The following is a 22,787-nucleotide window of genomic DNA, read 5'->3' as shown; positions in this document are numbered from 1 at the left end:
GTGTCCCAGGATGAATTAGACCTCTCATTAGAGACCCAGGAGGTAATGCTTTTGTGTTATTCCGCTAGAGTATCCAAGAATTGCAATTCCTCTCAGAAATTCAGTAAGGAAGTTTCAATCCCCAAAATGGATCATATGATGAATCTGTGACCTCAGGTCACACACACAAAACACTGTAACACGTATGTCTCCACCCCAGACTTTTGAGCCCGAAAGTAACTGCTATTTATGGGCAGTCATAAACATACCATTCTACCAAGTCTAGAATTTTAAGTTGTCTTTGGGCTTTGAGACTGCAAAAAGATAAATAAGCAAACAAACAAATACATTCTTAGCTGAAGGATACCTCATTTGGCACAGTGCCTGCCATGCAACCATGAAATCTGAGTTAGACCCCCAGAACCAGTGTGTGTGTGTGTGTGTGTGTGTGTGTGTGTGTGTGTGTGTGTGTGTGTGACAAGAGAACCAGGAATACTAGACACTGGTGCACCGTCGTAATCCCAGCACTCAGTAGGCAATGCCACTCTCTGGTCAGCCAACCTCACCCAGCCATCATTCTCCAGGCCAATGAGGGACCCTGTACTAATAAATCAAGGCGGGTGGCTTCTGAAGAACAAAACCCCCAGATGGCCTCTGACTTCTACACACACGTACACACGGACCCACACACCAGTAAGTGCACCTTTACACATGCATGTGTGAGTGTGCGTGCATGCAAGCATGTGTGCTCACACAAATTTCTTGTAGGTAGAACTTGATATATCCCATTGGGGTCTGCAGCTGCAGTTTGGAGAAAACTCTGGGGTTGCCCTGGCCCTATTCACAGCCACTGGTCTCATATCAACTTGATATTTTTCAAAAGATACTCCACGGTGGATTCTGATATCCAGCAGGTTTTGAGAAATGTGATTGCTGACTGTCCCCATGAATTGTGGTTTGGAAATGTCCGTGTTCACTCCAAGGTATAATCTCACAAGTTACGTTTCTATCCCACATTAAAAAAAAAAAACAAAAAAAACATAGGGCTGGAGAGATGGCTCAGCGGTTAAGAGCACTGGTTGTTCTTCCAGAGGTCATGAGTTCAATTCCCAGCAACCACATGGTGGCTCACAACCATCTGTAATGAGATCTGGTGCCCTCTTCTGGAGTGCAAGCATACATGCAGGCAGAACACTGTATACATAATAAATAAATAAATGTTTAAAAAAAAAAAACCATAAATAACTTCTTACATTTTCAGCCAACCAAGTTTCCCCTTGCATTATCATTTTGAATTATATGATAATCATATAACAAACGTCCTAGAGCGGAAGCCTCAACAGTTTCTAGAGTGTGGGGCTGAGCAAAGCCCTCCCTTGACTAGGAGCCACTACTAAGTTATCTTCAAGAGAACCTAATTTTCTACCTGACTCCCTTACTTAGAAGATCAGCAACTTGCCTTCCCAGAATATAGCGACCTGAGACACACACATAGATATACACACAGAGAGAGACACACACAGATACACACACACTCATACACACATTCAGACACACACATACACACACCACACACACTCATACACACACACACACACACACACACACACACACACACACACACACACACACACACACACACACACACAACCCTTGGCTCCTATAAATGACCCAGGACAACAAGAATCTTTACCTATGAGAGTTAATAAGAAACTTCATGACTGAATGAACTTATTTACGGTCAAACTGTAACAAGTAGTCTTTTCAAAAAATGTATCCATTTTTAGATAAGCATACTTTGGGCCTAAATTATAATAACTTCCTTTAACAGAACAAGAAAAGGGAACAAAACAGAAAGAAGAGAGAAAACTGAGTCAGCCCAAGAAATTGCAGCCAAGTGACGGATAAAAGAAACCTTCTGACACAGTGCCACCTAGTGGACACTTCCCCAAATTGACGCCCCCCTGGTAGCCACAGGCAGGCTTTCAGGCTTTCAAACTGGAAATGACAAAGTTTCACATTGAGTGCTATCTTTCGAAATAGATTGCATTAATTTTTCATCTTTTCTGTCAGAGTACATCTGCAGAGACAGGAAAACAACCGATTTGATTTTTTTCTCTTAATCTCAACTGAGTTTAAGTCATAGGAAACAATGTTTAGATTTCACAATCTGTCCTCCGAGGAACAAAGCATACAAAAGATCAATTGATTGTGTAACTGTGGTTTCCACTCTGGCCTCCATTCAACTTCTCTTAACTGAGACGTCCAAGAAGTGCAGGTCCCAGGAGTGTGATGGGGGACCATCCAGTCTACTAGGACCCAGCTCCCTTCAGACCCCCGCGTGGCCTCTTAAATGATTTGGATTTTTTTTTTTTTTTTTTTTTTTTTGCCAACCTCAAAGAAAATCTGCTCATTTTGAGAAGTCAGGCCCACTTAGGGGAGGCCACACTGTTTAAGAATAAATACAAACTCTGAGTTGTATTTTAAAGTGCTTAACTGGATATTGGATTTTTGATCCACATAATTTATCCAACTTCTAAGCCCACCTTTGCAAACTGTGCTGAATAACTGTTAGAAACAAGACCCTGGGTATATGCTATTAAATTGGTCTTAAGTTAGTCTGACTTCAATTTTGTTTTATCCTTCTAAATTACACACACACACACACACACACACACACACACACACACACACACACACATTCTAACGGAGGGCATTCCCAGCTGAAGAGGTTCCATGTGAAGGTCAAGTTGCTAGAGTCTGGGTCTATCAGTCTGAAATCCCACCCATGCTGTGATATGAATCATGTGATCCTTGGGGGTACCTGTCAATCAAATCACAGAAGAAGCAATTTGTACAGCCAGATGCTCCAGACACTCTTGGCACCCGTCAGTAGCAAGGGCCTCAGGTGGCTGCCTCCCTCTGCAATACCACAGCAGCTGCAGGGACATCTGGCTGGTTGAACAAGGATTTAACACCCCGCTTGCCAGATATAATACAGGGTTCATACACCTGTTAACATATGTAATGCACTCATTTTAACATCTTAATGATACCCTTCACGTAATTCTTCTCCGACCTAGTTACAAGAACAGTGCATTCATCAGCCAGTTAGTACATGAATGCCACACTCAGGTTGTTTCTGAAAATGAATAGCCCATTTCCCATTCCTGCAGGGAAGTCCTGAGGACCTATATGTGGTAAATCCCTCAGAAATCCCATCTCCTCCTCAGCAGCCCAGTACTACTACTGCCTTTAAGCTACCATCCTCCTTCTTGGAAAGACACCAATTACTTCCTACCTCCTCTCCCTGTCTTTGTGCCCCAAACTGATGCCTGGCTGCTAGAATGGGCATCTTAAGTGCAAGGGGAGTTTGCCTCTCCTCTTCCTGAAATCCTTGGCGACTTCAGGAACAAGTACAGACCTACATTTGATGAGGCTCGACATGACTCGTCCTCTGTGATAGTGCAAGATTTAAATAGTTAGGTCTGCGTTCAAAGTTCCCTGGCACACTTCTCAAATTCCTGGGATTTCTTTAATGATAAAAATGATGGAAGCATCTTCTGTTATTCATAAACCTTTCTCAACTGGGGCCTATTTATACCAACAAGATAACTCAGACGATGGGAGCCGGTTGCCAGAGCAACCAAGTAGATGATTAGGTAATTGGGGGTTTGTAAGGCATCCAGTTGTCCTTCCACATCTTAAGACTTAGAAACTGCTATCACGGCCGGGCGGTGGTGGCGCACGCCTTTAATCCCAGCACTCGGGAGGCAGAGCCAGGCGGATCTCTGTGAGTTCGAGGCCAGCCTGGGCTACCAAGTGAGTTCCAGGAAAGGCGCAAAGCTACACAGGGAAACCCTGTCTCGAAAAACCAAAAAAAAAAAAAAAAAAAAAAAAAAAAAAAAAAAAAAAAAAAAAAAAAAAAAAAAAAGAAACTGCTATCACTTGCTATCAGAAGTCTTTCAGGTGTAGAGAAAACAGTAGCTAGGCACTGAGCTGCCCGTCTGGCTTCGCAGCTCTTCCTCCGCTGCGTCTGTGTACCACTTCCTCCCACAAGGATGCCGGCAGTGCTGGCTCCGGAGCTGGGTCATGTGGAGCGTCTTCTGATGGTGCTATGTGCCAGAACCTGGCATCCCATTCATGGGCACCTTTGACACCTGCTGCTCCTTAGCCAGAATGCCCCAGTGATTCCTGCAGTAGCTCATCCTTAGCCACAAAGCTATTACCTCCAGGCAGTCTTCCGAGGCACAAAGAGAGTAACCGCTGTGCTGTACAACCGTACTGAGGCAGGACTTAGATTCCTTATTTCAGTTTCCCCATCCCCACTCCACCCCACGCCACCTACGCGTGCCCTGAAGTTCATACACAGAGAGAGACATTATTAGATGTCCTCTCGCCCCGGCTTCCTTGGGCAGAGCCCCTCCTCCCCGTCAAAAGCACTGGGAAAGCATTCAGAATGGAGGCAACTCCTCATCATCCCCATGGAGGATGGAAGTCCAAAAGGGGTCCAGCAGGAAGAGAGGAGGGCAAAGGCAGAAGTGTGTCTAACCCCACTGATCCCAAGGGTCGGAACTCCCCCTGCTCACTGAGTAATTGTCATGAAAATCTTTGAAAGTTCCCCAGTGAAGACCTTGGCTATGATGGCCACTTGGGTACCATTTCTCCCAGGAGTGGAAGAGACACATCTGCAACTGCTAATGTACGCTCCACATCAAGAGGCCGAGGAGCTCCGTGCCCTTGTTTTCATAAAGCAGAGTGATGCTTTCCCTGGAAGGGCAATGGGTATTCTGGGAATAGAAAATTAGTTTTTATTGTTTAACCTTCATGGTTTAAAAGAAGAAGTTCCAACTACAGTTAAAGGTCCCCTTGGGCTTTGATGAAGAAGCCTTATGACAGCGGCATTAGTCTTCATGAAAAGCCCAACTTTAAAGTGTCTTCTACTATGCTACTCATTTAAAAAAAATATATGTATGCAGGGGCTCAGCAGAGGAGCACAGTGTGACCGCTCTGCCCACTGCAACAAGAATGCTAGCCTTACACTGCACTGAGCCCCACCTCCTGAGAAAAAGATGGCTTTCACAGTCTCTCAGAAGTGTTCCTGATGCCCTAGGAATAAGAGTCACTGGGCAGCCAAGGTGTCAGGACAGCCACTGTAGACAGTGAGGATGGGAAGCGAAGGGTGCAAGCCACCAGAGGAGGGCCCTTAAGGAGCTCATGACCAGAGAGAGGAAACTGCCCTCTGGAACAAAACATACTTGAGACCTGCAACTCTAACAAATCTTATGGGTTTGCAACATGGCTCACTTCTGACAAGGGTGACTAGTCACATGTACTGACTAGTTTTCTGTCAGCTTGGCACGGGCTCGAGTCATTTGAAAGATGGGAGCCTCAATGGAGCAAATGTCTCCATAAGACCATGCAGGCAAGCCTATAAGGCATTATCTTAATTAGTGATTAATGGGGGAGGGCTCAGCCCATTGAGGATAGTGCCATCCCTGGACTGTTGGTTCTGAGTTCTATAAGAAAGGAGGCTGAGCAAGCCATGAGGAACAAGCTGGTATGCAGCACCCCTCCATGGCCTCTGCATCAGCTCCTGCCTCCAGGTTCCTGCCCTGTTTGAGTTCCTGTTCTGATTCCCTTTGATGATGAACAGTGCTGCGGAAGTGTAAGCCAAATAAACCCTTTCCTCCCCAACTTGCTTTAGGTCATGGTGTTTCATCACAGCAAGAGCAATCCTAACGAGACACCACACATGACATGTAATGCAGGGATAAGTATGGGTTCCTCACTCAGTAAATTTGTGCTTTTAAGTTGTATTACTGTGTGCCTGTCACTGGGGGACAGAAATGAAAGTCACGGGACCTTGAAAAGCTCACCTAGGGTAAGCCAGATCCAGCCTGGGTGCATGTAGCTAGTGCTCAGACCATAAGCTCCATGTGTCCTCAAGAGGGCCTCCTAATTCCACAAGCAGGTGGCCAAGCACTAGTGGGAACCTCTTTTGGGAAATGCCTGCCCTGCAATTTGAGGGACAATTAGAAAAACAACTAGACAAAAATGGACCTGAAATGTCCAAAGGGCACACACAAGAGCCTAATTCATTCATCCTTCAAGTAGAGTCCTGCTCGAACATTTTGTGAGGAGGCAGAATTCACAGCATGAAGGGCGGGGAAGAGCTGGGGGTAAGAGCTTAAGACCATTCTCAGGCTTCTGGCTCTGTGTGGTGGAGGTGACAGAGCTGCCACTCCCCTGGGGGAGCAGATCCGAGGAGTAGCCTCGATGAGGACAAGGAGCGGTCCGTGTTCTGGAAGACTTTGACCCTTAGCATTTCAAATCAGTAATTTTACCCCAGCTACTGCTGTGCTCGCCACATGGTAGTCTCAAAAGGCCAAGCTCAAGGACTGGATCAGCATCTGAGTGACCAGGAAGTTCCCTAGAATGGACCTCCTCCCGACCCTGAACTTCAGGATCAACAGTCACTGGATGTCAGATCATCTCTGATATTGACAACTCTCTCCAGCTCCTAACCCCGCCTTTTCTAGACAACAGTCTTCATTCTCTTTCGCATATTCAGTTCGTTAAAAAGAAGTGTAAGAAATGGCTGTTCTGTCCACCAATGGCTCTTAGCACTTGGGATGGTTTGGAGGCGTCACAGGGTCCACTCTTGTGGCCCCCAAGTCAGAACCTCTGGCCAAGGATCTGGGAACTCTTAAAAAAACAAACAAACAAGGGCCCCAAGTTCATTGAAGATGGAGCTGGACTAGAAAACACTGCCCTGGGACTTTTCCTCCCTTCCGCTCCACAGGCTGCCACTCTTCCCTGTGTGCACAAGGCAGCTCAGCCCTTAGAACACAAGCTCCACTAAGTGTCTGAAGTCAGCCCATCATGGATGCCCTCTCTCAGGTAGATCCTTCTAACTTTGTCTCTTTCAAGATGCCCATTCAAAACAGCTTTTCTTCCCTCCTGGGGTATTCACAGCACAGATAACTTGGGATGCTCACCTCTGACATCACTTGCTGGGTAGTCTGCAATACTCCTGGCTCTTGCCTACTTCACTTGGGCTCTCCTGAGATTAAGGATGCTGCCAACGGTCTTTTGTTGAGCAAATGGCAGGAGATGGTGTTGTGGTTTAAATGACCATGTCCTCCACAGGCATGTTCATCTGAACACTTGATGGCACTGTTTGTGGAGGTTTGGAAGGTACAGCTTTGCTAGAGGAAGTATGTCACTGGAGATGGACTTTAAGCTTTCAAAGCCTGCTGCCATTTCCAATGTTCTCTCTGTGTGTGTGTGTGTGTGTGTGTGTGTGTGTGTGTGTGTGTCTATCTCTCTCTGTCTCTCCTCTCTCTCTCTGTCTCTCTCTCTCTGTCTCTCTGTCTCTCTCTCTCTGTCTCTCTGTCTCTCTCTGTCTCTCTCTGTCTCTCTCTCTCTCTCTCTCTCTCTCTCTCTCTCTCTCTCTCTCTCTCTCTCTCTCTCTCTCTCTCTCTCGTGCTTATTATTCACAATTTGAGCTCTCCGCATCCAATCCCAGCTACCATGCCTTTTGTGTACTGCTATACTTCCCTGCCATGAGGGGCTCTTCTCTCTCCAGAACCGTAAGCCCAAACAGACCCTTCTGTAAGTTAGGTGCCTTGGTCATGATGTTTTATCACAGCAACAGAAAAGTCACTAATACAGATGGCTTTGGCTCTGTAGGAAATCTCTGTGGATTGTACTTCAGATTTCCCATAAAGATAGCTTTTATACACACTAAATATGAGTGAGGTTGATTGCAATTCCCAAAACTATTATGGCAAGGGGAGACGGAATCCTGCTAGAAAACCACTATATGACTAACATCTCGACTTGGGAACACCAGTGACCCAAACTCAGGTTTCCTTCTGTGTTTATGAGAAACTCTCTTAGGACACATATTCTTGAACACAAAGGCAAAAAGACAGTAAATGGGATTTGAATTTCCCCCTTGATCTTTCTTTTGAAATTAGAAAGCCTATGAGAAATAATGTCTACATAACAACTCCAAAGTCTCCAGGCAGACATAACCTGTTTAAATTTTCAATGATTTTTAATTTACTTCAGTTGAAATCTGGGGAAAGGCTTTTTTTCTGGCTCTAACTGTCCTGGAATTCACCAGGCTATAGATCAGGCTGTTCTCAAACTCACAGAGATCCCCCTGCCTCAGCCTCCTAGGTGCTGGGATTAAAAGCATGTACACAATCCTGGCTAGGATTTATCTAACAATCAACACTGGGATTCTATGGAATCAAAGCTCCACCAGGAAAAAAAGAAAACAATCACTCTATGTGATGAACATTCTGGTTTTGAGTAAACATTTCTGAATCCATAAAATCTAGCCAAAAATGGCAAGTGACAATCATCATTATGGATGTATATGTCTAGATGGACCTGTGACACTTCTTTAAATGGGTGAATGCTGTTAAATCTGCTTTTCAATCTCTCTCCCATGCTCTCTCTTGATCTCTCTAGTTACCTAAATGTAAACTTTAGAAAATAAAATCCTGACCACCAAAACTTTTCAGACTTGTGTTAACTCTTGCTCCATACATATGAGTATCTATGAGGGTATATATGGGAGAGTATATGCGTGTTGTGTATACTGAGTCCACTTTCCTACTTATCCAGAGCTAATGTATGCCAGAGACTGCCCATGGCACCTCTCTCTCCTCCTTGTTGGTTCTAGGCAGTCTCCTCCTCAAGCATTACATGGCAATGGAAGCTAGATGTCTAGTCAGCAGGATGTAGTAGTCCAGAGGTATCGCTCCCACATAGGGCCATCACTGTCTGTTACCCTTTCCCTATCTAAACATGACAGTCCAAGAGGCCACCCTGGACACAAAGAAGATACAGACATCTTGAAGAAAGAGAATTCAGTCCTGGGTGGCTCACCTTAGGAGTATAATAGAAAAGAAACGTACCCAGCCATTTCCCTTGATAAGATTCTTCCAACTGGGAAGACGTCAAGTAACAATGACTATTTCATTGCAGAGCAAAGCATCAGAAGCATTGGGTTCACTAGTCTTACAATAAGGGTACAGTGAGCATGTACATTATAAATTACAAGGGGAATGATGCTAAACGTATCCTGACTATCTCAGGATAACAATGGTGCTCCAATGGTGATGTTCTTACCCTACTTCTCCAGTACAGCATTAGAGCAGGGGTTCTCAACCTTCCTAATGCTGTGAACTTTTAATATAGTTCCTCATGTTGTGGGGACCCCCATCCATAAAATTATTTTGTTGCTACTTCATTACTGTAAGTTTACTACTGTTATGAATTGTAATGTAAATATCTGATACACAGGATATTTGATATGTGACCCCCCCAGGGGGTCATGGCCCACAGGTTGAGAACCATTGCATTAGAGGATCAGATGTCTGTAAAGAAGACAGCTTGATTGCCATTGACATCATTGGGTTGGTTGGTGTTTGTTTGTTTCTAGAGTTATTTATTTGACTGTATGAACATTTTGCCTGCATGAATGTATGTGCACCACATGTGTACAGTGCTCACAAAGGTCAGAAGAGGACATCAGGTGTTACAGATGGTTGGGAACCAAAGTATGAGTGCTGGGAACTGAACCCAGGTCCTCTGCAAGAGCAGCAAGTGCTCTTAACCATGGAGCTATCGCTACAGTTCTTATCATTGGATTTTCATATTTGGTAATGGAATCGAAGAGTTTTACACAATTGCACTTAGAGAAGAAACCAGAGTCAAGTTTCCAGTACACATTCTGGGTCTCCATCTACAGAGAGACCAGGCTGTGAAGAAGCAAACAGTTCCACAAGACATGGGACAGAAGTGAGAAGTCTAGCTAGAGACACTACCTCACAAAATGTACCCGATCGTTCTGGCACTGGGGCATATTGTCCACAGCGGCCATTCATGACCACCAAGCACATATCTGCCATACCAGATGAGAAAGAACCACCCTTATAACATTCCTGAATGGATTTAGAAATTGGTTGATGATACCCCATTTCACTCAAGGATCTTAGTCTACAGAGTGGGGAGAACAAGGGAATCCGTGGCTGATATGTAAAATTAAATTAAATTATAAAATAAAAAAAAACTGTAAATGAAAAAAAATGTGAACTCAGGTCTTCCAAACACTTTACCAACACAGCCATCTCTCAAGCCCTACCAAGGGAAAAATTGTAATGCTCTCCAATAAGATATAAAAAATACATAAATATTAAATAAAAGCAGTCTTGTATATCATACACATTAAAAAATATTTATAATTCGGGTCTGGAGAGACTCAGTGGAGAACTGTTTGATGAACAAGCATGAAGGCCTGGGTTAGGAGCCCTAGAGCCCACATGAAAGCCTGGCAATGCCCATCTACAACCCCAGGGCTTGGGAGAAGGGCCAGACAGAGCCTGGGGGCTCACTCACCAGCCAGTCTCACCAAACGAGCAGGCTCCACATTATATGAGACACTCTGTCTCAAAAAACCAAGGTGGAGCTCAATAGAGGAAGATGCCTGACGTCAACCTCTGTAGCCTCTATACACACAGGCAGGGGTGAGTGTGCTTACACACACACCACACGCACGCACATGCACGCGCACACGCATGTGCACAGGCACACACACATATACACAATTCATAATCTAAAGTCTAGCTTTTAAAAGCCATTATGAAAACAAGTACAGGGCCTAGAGAGATGGCTCAGTGGTTAAGAACACTGACTGCCCTCCCAGAGGATCTGAGTGCAATTCCCTGCACCCACCTGGCTGCTCATAACTTCAGTTCCAGGGGATCTGGCTCCTTCCTCTGGCCTCTGAGAGTACCAGGCACACATGTGGTACACAGACATATGTACATGAAGGCAAAAGACCCATATAGATTAAATAAATAAATAAGCAAATAAGGAAAGAAAGGAAGGAAGGAAGGAAGGAAGGAAGGAAGGAAGGAAGGAAGGAAGGAAGGAAGAAAGAAGGCAACCATATGTCCTCTTGCTGCTTCATACCCGCTTCAAGGCACAGAGTACCTCATTGTGACAGACAGCAAGGTGACATCTATTGATTTCTTCCTTTGATATCATTCATCTAAATACTTTGACAGACAAATTTTGGACAATTTTTTTTCTATAAAATAGGCCCCAGTGTGAAATCAACAAGCCGGCACACTGAAGGCAGATAGAGTCACAGCCCTGTGGGCTCACGATATTAACGTGATGCATGTCTATCCACGGAGTTCAGACAGAAGGTTTAGGGTGAGTGCCCTGACTGCCACGCACAGCAATCCTGGGTAAGCCCTGAACTCACCACTTTGCCCAAGCCTGGCTAGCTAGGCAGAGCCCAGCAAGGCTGCCAAAATTGAAAACAGGCATCCTTTTACGAGTCAGACACCACATTTGTACTAGTTTTTTTTTTTTTTTTATTGTCATAGACTGTTATGATAGACTTTATAAATTGCGGTTGGTAGAGTTGGACCAGTAGGAGGCTTTCAGAGTTCTGTGCTAAAGGGGAAAAAAAGCCAAGAAAACCCTAGCCACAAACAAAAAAAAAGGAGGGAAAAACAAGATTACTTGTCTGACCACAATGAGCTGGGTAAACACCACTCTCTGCACGCCTATAATGTGATATTACACTCCTGTCTGGTATGTGCTACCACTGCAGGAGCTGATCTCTCAATACCGGTCGCAGCTACACATGAACTGTCTTATGGGTTCGCTCAAAATCTGTTAGAACTCAAGTTAAGATGGAAATCGACTTCCAGAATGCCTACAACACCCATCCTATTTTTATCAACCCCAAGACAAATTAGAAATCTGACTACTCTGGCAAATATCACGGACGTCACATTAACCAATGATTTTCATCAAAGGATAATACATTTGGAAGACCATTCATTTGACTGGGATAAAGGAGTAAATTATTGGGTCTAAGAAAAAAAAAGGTATGGCGAAAGGCCTAGGTCCACAGTTACACCATATGGATGCTGGTTAACTGTAATGATAAGGTTTGGGTAACATTCATCTCCTGCCTAAAGATCAGGCCTAGGAGGAGCTAGAATCTTCCCCCCTCGCACACATTGGGTGTTACAATAATGTGTATATTATACCAATGTACACTGGCTTATTGCAATAGTTCACTGAGCTTTTAAAAGGCTTTTATAAATTGCCCATGTTTTCTAAAATGTAAACTCCTATAGCATAACAAGTAAAGCACAAAATTAATGAAATAAAGCCCCACTCCTCTTGAGAACCCATAATTATCTGTTAATAGAAAAACCTAGGCTCTCTCTCCCTCCTTCCCCTCCTCTCTTCCTCTCAGAGGGAGTATCTCACTATGTAGCTCACGTTAACCTCAAACTCACAATCCCCCAGCCTCGGTTTGGGATTACAGACATGAGCCACCATACCTGGTAACCTTTAATACAAGCAGCTGATTCTTCTCGTCTGGTCTCCGTGCTAGTTTACTACATTCTGAACTTGAACCCAGAGCCTCAGCCATACTAAGCATGCATCATCCTACCATGAAGCTCCATCCCCCGACCAAGAAATGCTATCACTTTTTAACAATGGTGAAATCCTTTAAACCCTAATCCAAACTGTGCTCAGTTAAAGTGATTTCATAGTGTATTAAATTATATAGACATATATTCACAAAGACAGATCATAGCTGCTGTAAGCAACACGCCTTCTCATGCTTGCTCCACAGACATCATCTATTTCACTGACTCTGTGACACTCAGCGTTGGTGGATCGTCTCTGAAATTAAGGTGCAAGTAGATTCGGTGATGGCCGCATTGGTCAGCATATTGTCTTAGTGATGTGACACAGTGATGGAAGCCGAAAATCAGCGGTCCCTTAAATGGCATAAAATGCAGCAAGCCTCCCCTTGAAAGTGTTATATTTACCTTAATTAGTTTTACAACTTACTCTTTCCGCCTGTACTTGTAGCTGACAGAGTTTTAGATCTCTGCTCTCCCTCTGGTGAACTAAGCTAGAACTGTACTAGTTAATTAGTAAAGCTTAACAAATCCGAGGTCCAACAGCTCTGAGAGTGCCCGGGTTACTCTGAGATAATGAGACAACATGAGAAGTAGTGAACTGGAGGCCGGGAGGGCTAATGGGTGGGGGTTCACATGTAGACACACAGCATGTAGCACTGGACTTCTACCCAGTTTTCGGTGGAGTCAGGAAGTATGGTAATTCAGAGGCAGCAGAATTCCCAGGTGGCTTTACTCAGGAATCTGCCAGGCAGATGTGTTTCTCAGCTAAGGCTGACAGCATGGTGTCACCCGGCTTCTCCAGTCTCATCTCTCTTATTACCCAGCTCTCCCAGCAAATGAGAAAGGAGACACGCGATTTCCACCTCACCTATCACCACGCCTGCTCAGCACACCTGCCTCTCACCATGCCTGATGGCAGAGGGCCAGTTACATGGCTCCTCACGGGAGCCCAGGCCACAGGTATGCAACAGGGAATCCTTCAGAAGCAGCTGGGGAACGGGCCACCAGAAGGTCCGAAAACCTAGACTGTGGTTTTTTAGATCAAAGATTCAAACTAACAAAGTGATCGTCTACAAACTGTAGTCACTTGGATTCTCTTTGTATAAACACATTCAAATCCCTCCTCTTAAAAAGAAAGGACTGAGTCGCGGCCGGGCGGTGGTGGCGCACGCCTTTAATCCCAGCACTCGGGAGGCAGAGCCAGGCGGATCTCTGTGAGTTCGAGGCCAGCCTGTTCTCCAAAACGAGTACCAGGAAAGGCGCAAAGCTACACAGAGAAACCCTGTCTCGAAAAACCAAAAAAAAAAACAAAAAACAAAAAGAAAGGAAAAAGCCAGGGCGTGGTGGTGGCACACTCCAGAGGCCAGAGGCAGGCAGATCGCTGTGAGTTCAAGGCCAGCCTGGTCTATGGAGTGAGTTCCAGGACAGCCAGGGCTGCACAGTGAAACCCTGTCTTGAAAAGCCAAGAACCAAAAGCAAAAAATAAAGGAAAGAAACTGACCACCACCAACTTCAAAAGAATTCTCTTTAAGACAGCCTCATCAGCTCCTTCACGATTTATTAAAACAAAAGAACAGAGTCAACGGTGCTTCTCAAGTCTTACTAGTCAGCTACCACAGTGCAGGGAGAACCCTTGATTTAACCACTTCAGGGCGAACTTACCTTCTGCACGGCCCCGTGAAAGGCCTGTTTCATCCTCCTGCATGAGTCAGGTAGTGCGTCCGTGTCCTCACTCTCCAGAGTCGAGTCCTGTAAGCCTGGGTTCTCATGGAGTCTCAGAATTCTATAAATGCAGCGAGTGCTGTCTTCCGATATTCTGTTCGGATCCATCTGAGAGGGAGAAAGGATATTAAAGTGATTATAGCTAATGAAACGTGACTCAATAGTAAAAGGGTGATGCTTAGCGTTTTATATCCCTTAGTGGTAGATAATTAATAACATTACCCTCCAGTCGACAAAAACATCTCTTTGTTGTTGTTGTTGTTGTTGTTGTTGTTGTTGTTTTGTGTAAGTGTATATGCATGCGTGTGTGGGTGTGAGCACCTGTACATGCACATGTGGAAGCCAGGGGTTGATATTGGATATCTTCCTCTAGGACACTCCACTTTAGTTTTTTGGGATGGAGTCTTTCGTTGAACCTAGAGCTCGCCCATTGGCTAGACTGGCTAGCCAGCAAGACCTCAGGATCCTCCTGTCTCTGTTTCCCATCACCGAAATTTGGGTGGCAAGTAACTTATTGACCGATCCATCGCCCTTGCCCCAAACACACTGACTTCTAATTCATTCTGATGAGTAGCTGACAATCATCTACACTACACTATGTTGTAGATTCTTAACAGAGATGTGTATGTGTGGTTCATGGGGGATGAATTTCACAGACAGAGGAGGTATGAAGGCTAGCGTATGCGGTGCAAGCAGGCAAGGAAAGACTCATCAAGCTAGACTGGTAGTTCACAATTATAATCTCAGGACTTGAGAAGCTGAAGCAGAAGAATCAGTGTGAGTCTGAGGACAGCCTGGGCTACATAGTGATTTCCAGGCCAGCCTGGGCTAAAATGTAAGGCCCTGTCTCATAAACAAGAAAGATAAGGCACATACAGCATTTTAGAATAAACTACCTGGAGATGAAGCCAGTTGGAGATCTGAAGCACTACACCTACATAAATAAGGCAAAACGAAGCCAGGAGTGTGACTTCTCTTCCAGATAAATATCTATTTAACCGGTACTTCTCAACCTGGATCCTCCAAACATGTAAGGGTGGTGTCTATCTTCACACCAGGGTTAGAGAGGGTACTTGAGCACGCCATATGGGCAAGTGCTAGGAAATGCTAAAATATAAGGATTCTCTCACCCAAAACATCCCCATGGAGTTTCTAACTGAACACCATGTTGAAAAAAGGTTTCCAGGCAAGCATCTCTGCATGTGCTGTTCAAGAAGCCTGTCTTCTACTTCCCAAGCTCCCATAAGGCTTTGCAGTGGCTTCAACCATCATAGAAAATGGAGTTTGTTATTGTTGTGGTTGTTTTTTTCCTTTGTCTTTGGTTGTTTATCGTTTGTTTTTCAGTTCTGTTTTTTTGTTTTGTTTTGTTTTTTGAGACAGGATCTCTGTGTAGCCCTGGTTGTCCTGGAACTTGCTCTGCAGACCAGGTTGGCCTTGAACTCACAGAGATCCTCCTGCCTCTGCCTCCCGAGTGCTGCGATCAAAGCTATGTGCCACCAGCTGAGTTTGATTGTTTTAACAACAGCTTAACTCGCCCTCTTTTTTCCAAAAGTCAAAGTACTTCATGAACATGTATTTATCAGTAGTTAAAAAAATAGTCCGAACTAAATGCAAAGGGAAAATACATACGTTTATAACAACCAAAGTGCAGCCAGAAATAACACCTTCTCTCTCCAATTTAATTAGATTAAAGTAATCAGAAGGATGTATGCCCTTACTAACCAAACCTCAGGAACAAACTAAAAGGTGTCCTCTCTATACCTGAAACTCCTAGAAACAGTCTTTTACCAAACACACGCACATAGATGCATCCTTTATTATTCTAGTCATGCAGATACAAAAATGATCTGGGGCTGGAGAGATGGCTCAGCAGCTAAGAGTACTTGTTGCTCTTCCAGAGGATCAGAGTTTGGTTCCCAGCCCCAAAGTTGGGCAGCTCACAGCTGCCTGTGACTCCAACTCTGAGAAATCTGATCCCCTGTTCTGCTCTCTGAAAGTGCCAGCACACGTGTGGCATACTCACATAGACACATACACACACATAAGTAAAAATAAACATTAAAGTTCTAAAATATGTAAGGGTAATCTGTAAACATGGGTGAGGTCCTACCACGAAACAAAATTATTTGCAATGCATATTTATTCCACTTATTTTCTTTGGGATAATTAGTACAAATCAGGGAATGTGAGTGTTCATTGAAGGGAAGCTGCCAATCTTTTTTTATTATTATTATTCTTTTAATTTTACACAAGAGCCTCATTGTATAGCCCTGGCAGGCCTGGAACTCCCTGTGGCAACCAGACTGGCCTGGAACTCACAGAGACCAGCTTGCCTCTGCTTCCCTAGTCCTGAGATTAAACACATGTACCACTGTACCCAGCTCAATCATACTTTTGAAAAAGGGTCATTTAAGTCAATAAGTATCCTACCAAACCAGACATGTGTGGGAACTTGACATGAAGGACCACTGAATTCAGACCTCAGGGAAGCAGAATTTGCAATGGCTTCCTACCAGACAAGAGCTGAACTGAAGGGACCATGTGGCGTTAAGAAATGCCTGGATACCCTAAGCAAAGCTCCTTAAGCTTGCGTCCTACAAAGCAATCAAAGGCCTTCCTACAGAAGCTGCAGGCCCCAGCACTGTCAAGACTCAGGCTGTGGCTAATCACCAGCATAGACTCACAGGGAGCTAGCCGCCTTTTAACTGAACCCAAGGTTATCTTCTCCGTATTAAACTCCAACAAGTGATGCCTTAAAGTGTCGAATACACAAGTTCATACAGCTCTTCTGCTATTGAAATGCCCCCTGGCCAAGATTCAGTAATTAGCACAATATTGCATCAGTTAATAACAGTTCATGGCTTGGAACAAATAAAAAAAAAGTGGCATGCAAAGACTGACTTTCTCTCTTCCAAAAAGAAAAGAAAAGAAAGAAAAAATGCCAGTGGCCAGACCTCACTTGGACCCCTCAGCCAATTTTATCACATGCCTAAGTTAAATTCAATTGCTGACTCTTTCTTCAAATACTTCAAAAATGCCCTTGAGAACCACTACTCACATCTCCAAACCTTATCAATTACTGTGACAAAAAAAAAAAAAAAAGTCAGGATTACATGGCAAAGTTAACTTTGAATTGTCCGCTTGTTTGCTTCCTTAAAGATGACAAGTTAGAAATCCACTTTGTAACTGTAACCAGACATGATCTCTCCTTCAGGTGCCCAGGCGAAAGAAAGGGAAGAAGCTAGAGAGGAACAGGACCAAACGCACAGGTGAGCGAGGGTCAAGGAAAGCAGGTCCGGAGTAAAATTTTTGGGGTAAACTGCAAGAGTGCTCAGAGTGACCAAATATATGTAGCTCCCACCCAACAGCGTATTTTGGGGTGCACAGCAGTCTGGAGAGAGGATTTGCATGGGTGAAAATACCATTTTACCTACTAGATATTTGCATAACAGTAAATTAGAGATGGAAAGATGTGTAGGACGGCCGATGATTTGAAAGGCCCTTTCAGTCAATTGAGTACGTCAGGTTCCGAGTTAGACGCTGGGCGGGTGGGAGTAGGGGTAGGATTCTGAACAAACAAGCACCCGGTCTTCATGAGCACAGCAAACTGAGTCACAGTGAGTCACACCTACATGTGTGCCTGCAAACACTAACACGGACCTGATTTTAAATGGGTGGTTAGAGCTGGGAAAGCAAGCATACACTGGGGGCCCTGGGTTCCATCCCCAGTAACACACACACACACACACACACACACACACACACACACACACACGCATACACACAGGGCACTTTGAAAATGCACCTATCAGATGATCAGATGTGCTGTGGCGAGGAAATGAGCTTTTTTTTTTCTTGGTGAACTTCCTTGAAACCGATCATCCTTTCGTAGGGTTAAATGAGGCAGGATGCTTGACATTTGGGCTGCTTCCTTATCGGTTTTTCAGACAAGCTGCCTGCCCACCTCACATCAGATGTGCAGTCATGACTGCTGTCCTGGGTGAAGAGCAGCCAGGAAGGCTGCCATGTGGACAGGGAAAGTGAGAGCGGAGTGTAAAAACAAAAACAGCTCCAGTCTTCTGAAGTCTTCCCTTTTAGATAAACTCTCAGCATGAGTATGGCCACACACACCACACATATACACACATACACACCCCACACATACCACACATACACATCGCACATACACACCCCACACCAAACACATACATACACCACACACATGACACACATATACCACACACACACACACACACACACACACACACACCACATACACACCGCACATATACCATACACACACAGCACACACACATACCACAAACACATATACCACATACACACACACACCACACACAAACACACACACACACACACACACACACACACACACTACACACACATACCACATACCATACACACACACTACACACACACCACATATGCACACCACACATACTGCACACACACACACACACACCACATACACACTACTCACACAGTACACACACCACACATATACACACACAACTTTACAAGTAGCATTTTAGAAAGGCTTTTTTTCTTTGCAAACCAAAGTATGTGGTGAAGACACAGCACAAGCCACATGCCCTTTGCCCTTTGGCAGGCCTGGTGGGAGAAAGGCGGTCTACCCGGAGCTAGGTCTTTTCAAAATGTAGGCATAGGCAAGGGCAATCAGAAAAACACGAGGTGCCCTTTCACTGTTAATTATTTAAACATGAGTAGATTTGGTTTGGGTTTTATTTTTAATTTTGTTTTGTTTTGAGTCTAGACTGGCCTTGAACTTCCAATCCTCACGCTGCAGAGAATTGATATTGTTTCTGATTGCTGTCTTTAAACTATAATAAATATAAATCTGGCTTGTATTACCTTAAATTGTAAAGGTGTTCTCTGATACCAGATCATTTCATTTTCACCCAAATGCATTCAGAAACTCCAAATATTTCACCCAGAACTTAAAAACTTAATACAACTTAAAAAATAAAACTATCCATTACTTGGCATCAATACCTAAAAGTATAAAACGTTTTCAAAATATATAAAAGTGAAAAGAATTGTAGATTGAGCCCTTGTGTACCCAAAGCCCACCTTCAACAATTATTCACAAATGGTTAGAAACCATGCCTCACATTTAAGCTGTGAGCTCCCTACACCTGCACAGATTTCTATCAGTTATTCTATCAATTATTCTATCAACTAATTTGAAACATTTCCAGACATCACAGCATTTCACATCATGTATAAGAGTTTCTGAATGTATCTCTTAAGTGATTAGGATTTCCCTGGGTATCAAGTATGGATACCACACTCAGTGAGATGCAATCAGAATACTCAAATAAAAATGGTTTTTCTAATACAACTACTCTAGTGACGGGGAAACCTTTTTAAGATATAGTTATAGACCTGGGCTCAGAATAATGACTAAAATATTTTAAGTCTTAGAGAGACTGGATCTTTGTAGCGACTGGGGACTAGAGGTATGGGGCACTTACTGGAGTGTTTGCCTAATGCACATGAAGCTCTGTGCCTTTAATCCCTGGCACCACACCACATGAACGGGGCATGGTGGGTGCACACCTGCAACCCTAGCTCTTGGGAGGTGTAATGTCCTTGGCTACATGACAACTTTGAGATCAGCCTGGGCTACACAAGATTCTAGCTAGGAAGGGAGGGAGAGAGGGAGGGAGGGGGAGGGGGGAGGGGAGAAAGAGAGATGGAAGAAAAAAAACAGAGGAAAAAAATGTACCCAGAAACCTGATGCTCTTAAATTCTCCAAAGGAAAATCATCTGGCTTAGCTGCTATCTCATGTGTTTACTTCTGGAAAAGGTTGTTTTATTATTCTTGTGCCATCAACACTATTGTGTGATAGAAGGTGACCATATCACTAGGGTGACAGACATCTTAGGCCACCCCACTGCCATAGAATTCCTTCCTCCACAGCCATGCCAAGTCCCAGGGTTCCTGGCAAACTAAGGGTCCCTAGAACATGTTCACTCCACACTTCTTTCTGGGGCAAAAAAAAAAAGACACTGGGAACTACTGCATCTTCAGGCCTAAAATCACTTTGCAAAGAATTATAATAGCTGTTATAATATGCTTATTGGAAGCATGCTCTATCCCTTGGCACCACACACATAGGGTCATAGGGACTGCACATACAGTCTATCCCATAGCGTTTAATAGTGCCACACACTATTCAGGCTCTTCATACACATGCATTAAAACGCCAGATGGTAGAAAACAACAGATATGTCACTCTTCATTGATCCTTGTACCCCAATGAAGGGGGAGGAAATGTTTGTTTACTCACTTTCATAAGGATTTATGTGATTCATATCCCAATCAAACCACCCAAACCTTGTCTGAGGAAGAAAATCTCAACAGGTAACAAGTGTGATTATTAACATGGGTTTGCAGAAGTACTGGTGTATGGTCTTTCTATTTTTGCATTAGTGGGTAACCACAGCAGTGGTATAAACTGCAAACCAGTAGATCTGAATACTTAACAAAGCCTATGTTCCAAAGGGCAGTTCAAGACTTTGGCACGTGTCAAAAATCCATGCAGTCCAAACAACGGCACATTTTAGCGCATCCAGTTTGGATTGGTAATCACCTTTGATTCTGGAAACAAACGAAGTCCAAACCCTACTTTCTTTTCCCATAAAAATATGCACCGTCAGCCCCCCACTTCCTCTGAGAAAGAGTTCACAGCAGCAGGCAAGATTATTTGAATGAATCCAACCAACTGCACAGCAATTTCCAAGAAAACACAAGAGCGCAAACCACCAGAAAGCATAATATTACAAATTTACCCCTTCCTCTCTTCCATCTCCCCGCGGTTCTGAGTCCTTAGCGTGGAGCTTCTTCCTCTCTTCAAAGACTGGTTACTGGCTAGATTGTAGTCAGGCTGTACTAACACACACACACACACACACACACACACACACACACACACGCATCTTCCTTCCTCCGAGCACCTCACAGGCAGGCACAGTGGGGCTGTCCCTTCACCCCCTCAGAGCCTGAGCTCCAGAGAAGCCGCAGAGCCCCAACCCTGGGACCCAGAATATTTGGTAGCTCTGTCACTCTGAGAATCTGGAGACATGAGTGTCACCCCCAGGTGCTCCAACGACTACTGACACCCTCTCACTGTGGTCCCAGCGTGCCAGGAAAGCCAGGCAACCACAGGTTAGTTAGCGACATTGGAAAAGCTCTCACTTTTCCCCTAAATGGGTTAAAGTTGGTTCTTAACTGTGAGTGGGAAACGCAAGGTGAGGAGAAAGTGTGAGATCACTTGCACAAGAGGGGAGCGGCCAATGCTGCTTCTAGGGGGGAAATTCAAACCCAACCTCTACCAGGACCAGAGTAGCTCAACTTCTGCGCACGGCGCTGCGGGGAGAAGGCGCGGGTGAACCTGGCTGGAGGACCCCAAGTTCCCTTCCTTGGAGGGTCGCTTTCCCTTCCAGAATAGGTAAGATCCCAGGAGTCCAGCCCGACCGAGGGCCAGACTCAGTTTCCCCCCCGGCAGAGAATCGGGCGGGGGAAGGCAGCCACTCACCTGCGCTCGGAAGTAGAGGAACAGAGCGACACTGCAGACCACCTGGCCCAGCCCCAGCCCCAGGAGGGCCAGGAACATGAAGCGGGAGGCCGCGGGGGGCGGCGGCGCGGCGGGCGCTGCAGGCGCGGGGTGCAGCGGACCCTCGTGCGGGGCCCCGGGGCCGCCGCCCATCTCCTCCGAGCCGCGCAGGTACTTGCCGTAGTCTCGGCTGGCCCGGCGCATGGCGCGGCGCCCCTTGCTCGGGCGCCCTGCTCCGCGATCGCTCTGGCCCCTCCTTGGTCTCCTGCCCCGCTAAGCACCAGTTCACCGAGGTCCTGACAGTGACTCTCCCAGGCGCGGGAGAGAGGGCAGGGTACCAAAGGCAGCCCTAACTCTTATAAACCTCGTGGAGAGGACTGGCCTCGGGAGCCAATCAGCCCCAGGGAGGCTGCCTCTTCCACTCCCACTTCAGCCCTCCTTCCTTTCCTTCGCCCAGCCCCTCTTCCTCACTCTCACCACCCGGCCTCCTCCCTCCCCAGCAGGGCCCTCTGAGATGGAGGCCGTGGGTGGGTCTGGTGGTTCCTGGCTCCCTAGGCTTGCCCATCCTCAGTCGGCATCACTGGGCCTCAGTTTCCTCTGTAAGATTTAGAGAGTTAGCTTCAGTGGACTCCGAAGCCCTTTCCTGTCCACCACTCTCAGAATTTCAGATGAGAACATCCTGGGGACCCTGAGGTTTGGCCTCTGCTGTGCTTCCAAATATAGACTCCCAGGATACTGGGAAGACTTGGGGAAATTCTAGAGCTCCCTCCGAAGTCCCTCCCTCTCTCTTAAAAGTGACTTTACACGAGGCAGATTTTTAATGATGCTGCATTGAGTCTGTGGGCTCCTATAAGGGAGGGAAGTGGGAAAGGGGAGGGGTAGGGACAGCAGGGGAGAGGGGAAGAACTAGACCAAAACGGAAGGGTAAAGCAAGCAGGCTTCCCAGAAAAGAGCTGTTAACAGCAAGGGCAAAGTTAAGCTTCATTGCTTAAGAAACCCTAAG

The 22,787-nt window shown here is 45.2% G+C and overlaps 1 protein-coding gene across 1 annotated transcript in view; it reads right to left on the bottom strand.

Annotated features, from left to right (window-relative positions):
* Tnfsf11 (TNF superfamily member 11) overlaps positions 1-21,988 on the bottom strand; it is a 30,589-nt gene extending 8,601 nt beyond the window's left edge. Inside the window, exons 1-2 of the mRNA XM_052734224.1 lie at positions 21,767-21,988; positions 14,127-14,294 (exon numbers count right to left, since the gene is read on the bottom strand). Coding sequence (XP_052590184.1) covers positions 14,127-14,294; positions 21,767-21,988 — 390 coding nt within the window. The remainder of the gene's footprint in view (positions 1-14,126; positions 14,295-21,766) is intronic.
* Positions 21,989-22,787: the final 799 nt, after the last annotated feature.

The sequence above is a fragment of the Peromyscus californicus genome, unplaced genomic scaffold, assembly GCF_007827085.1.
Source record: "Peromyscus californicus insignis strain IS unplaced genomic scaffold, ASM782708v3 Scaffold_12__1_contigs__length_115047231, whole genome shotgun sequence".
Taxonomy (NCBI): domain Eukaryota; kingdom Metazoa; phylum Chordata; class Mammalia; order Rodentia; family Cricetidae; genus Peromyscus; species Peromyscus californicus.
Note: the sequence above shows the minus strand (reverse complement) of the source record. Positions and strands in the feature narration are given on the sequence as shown.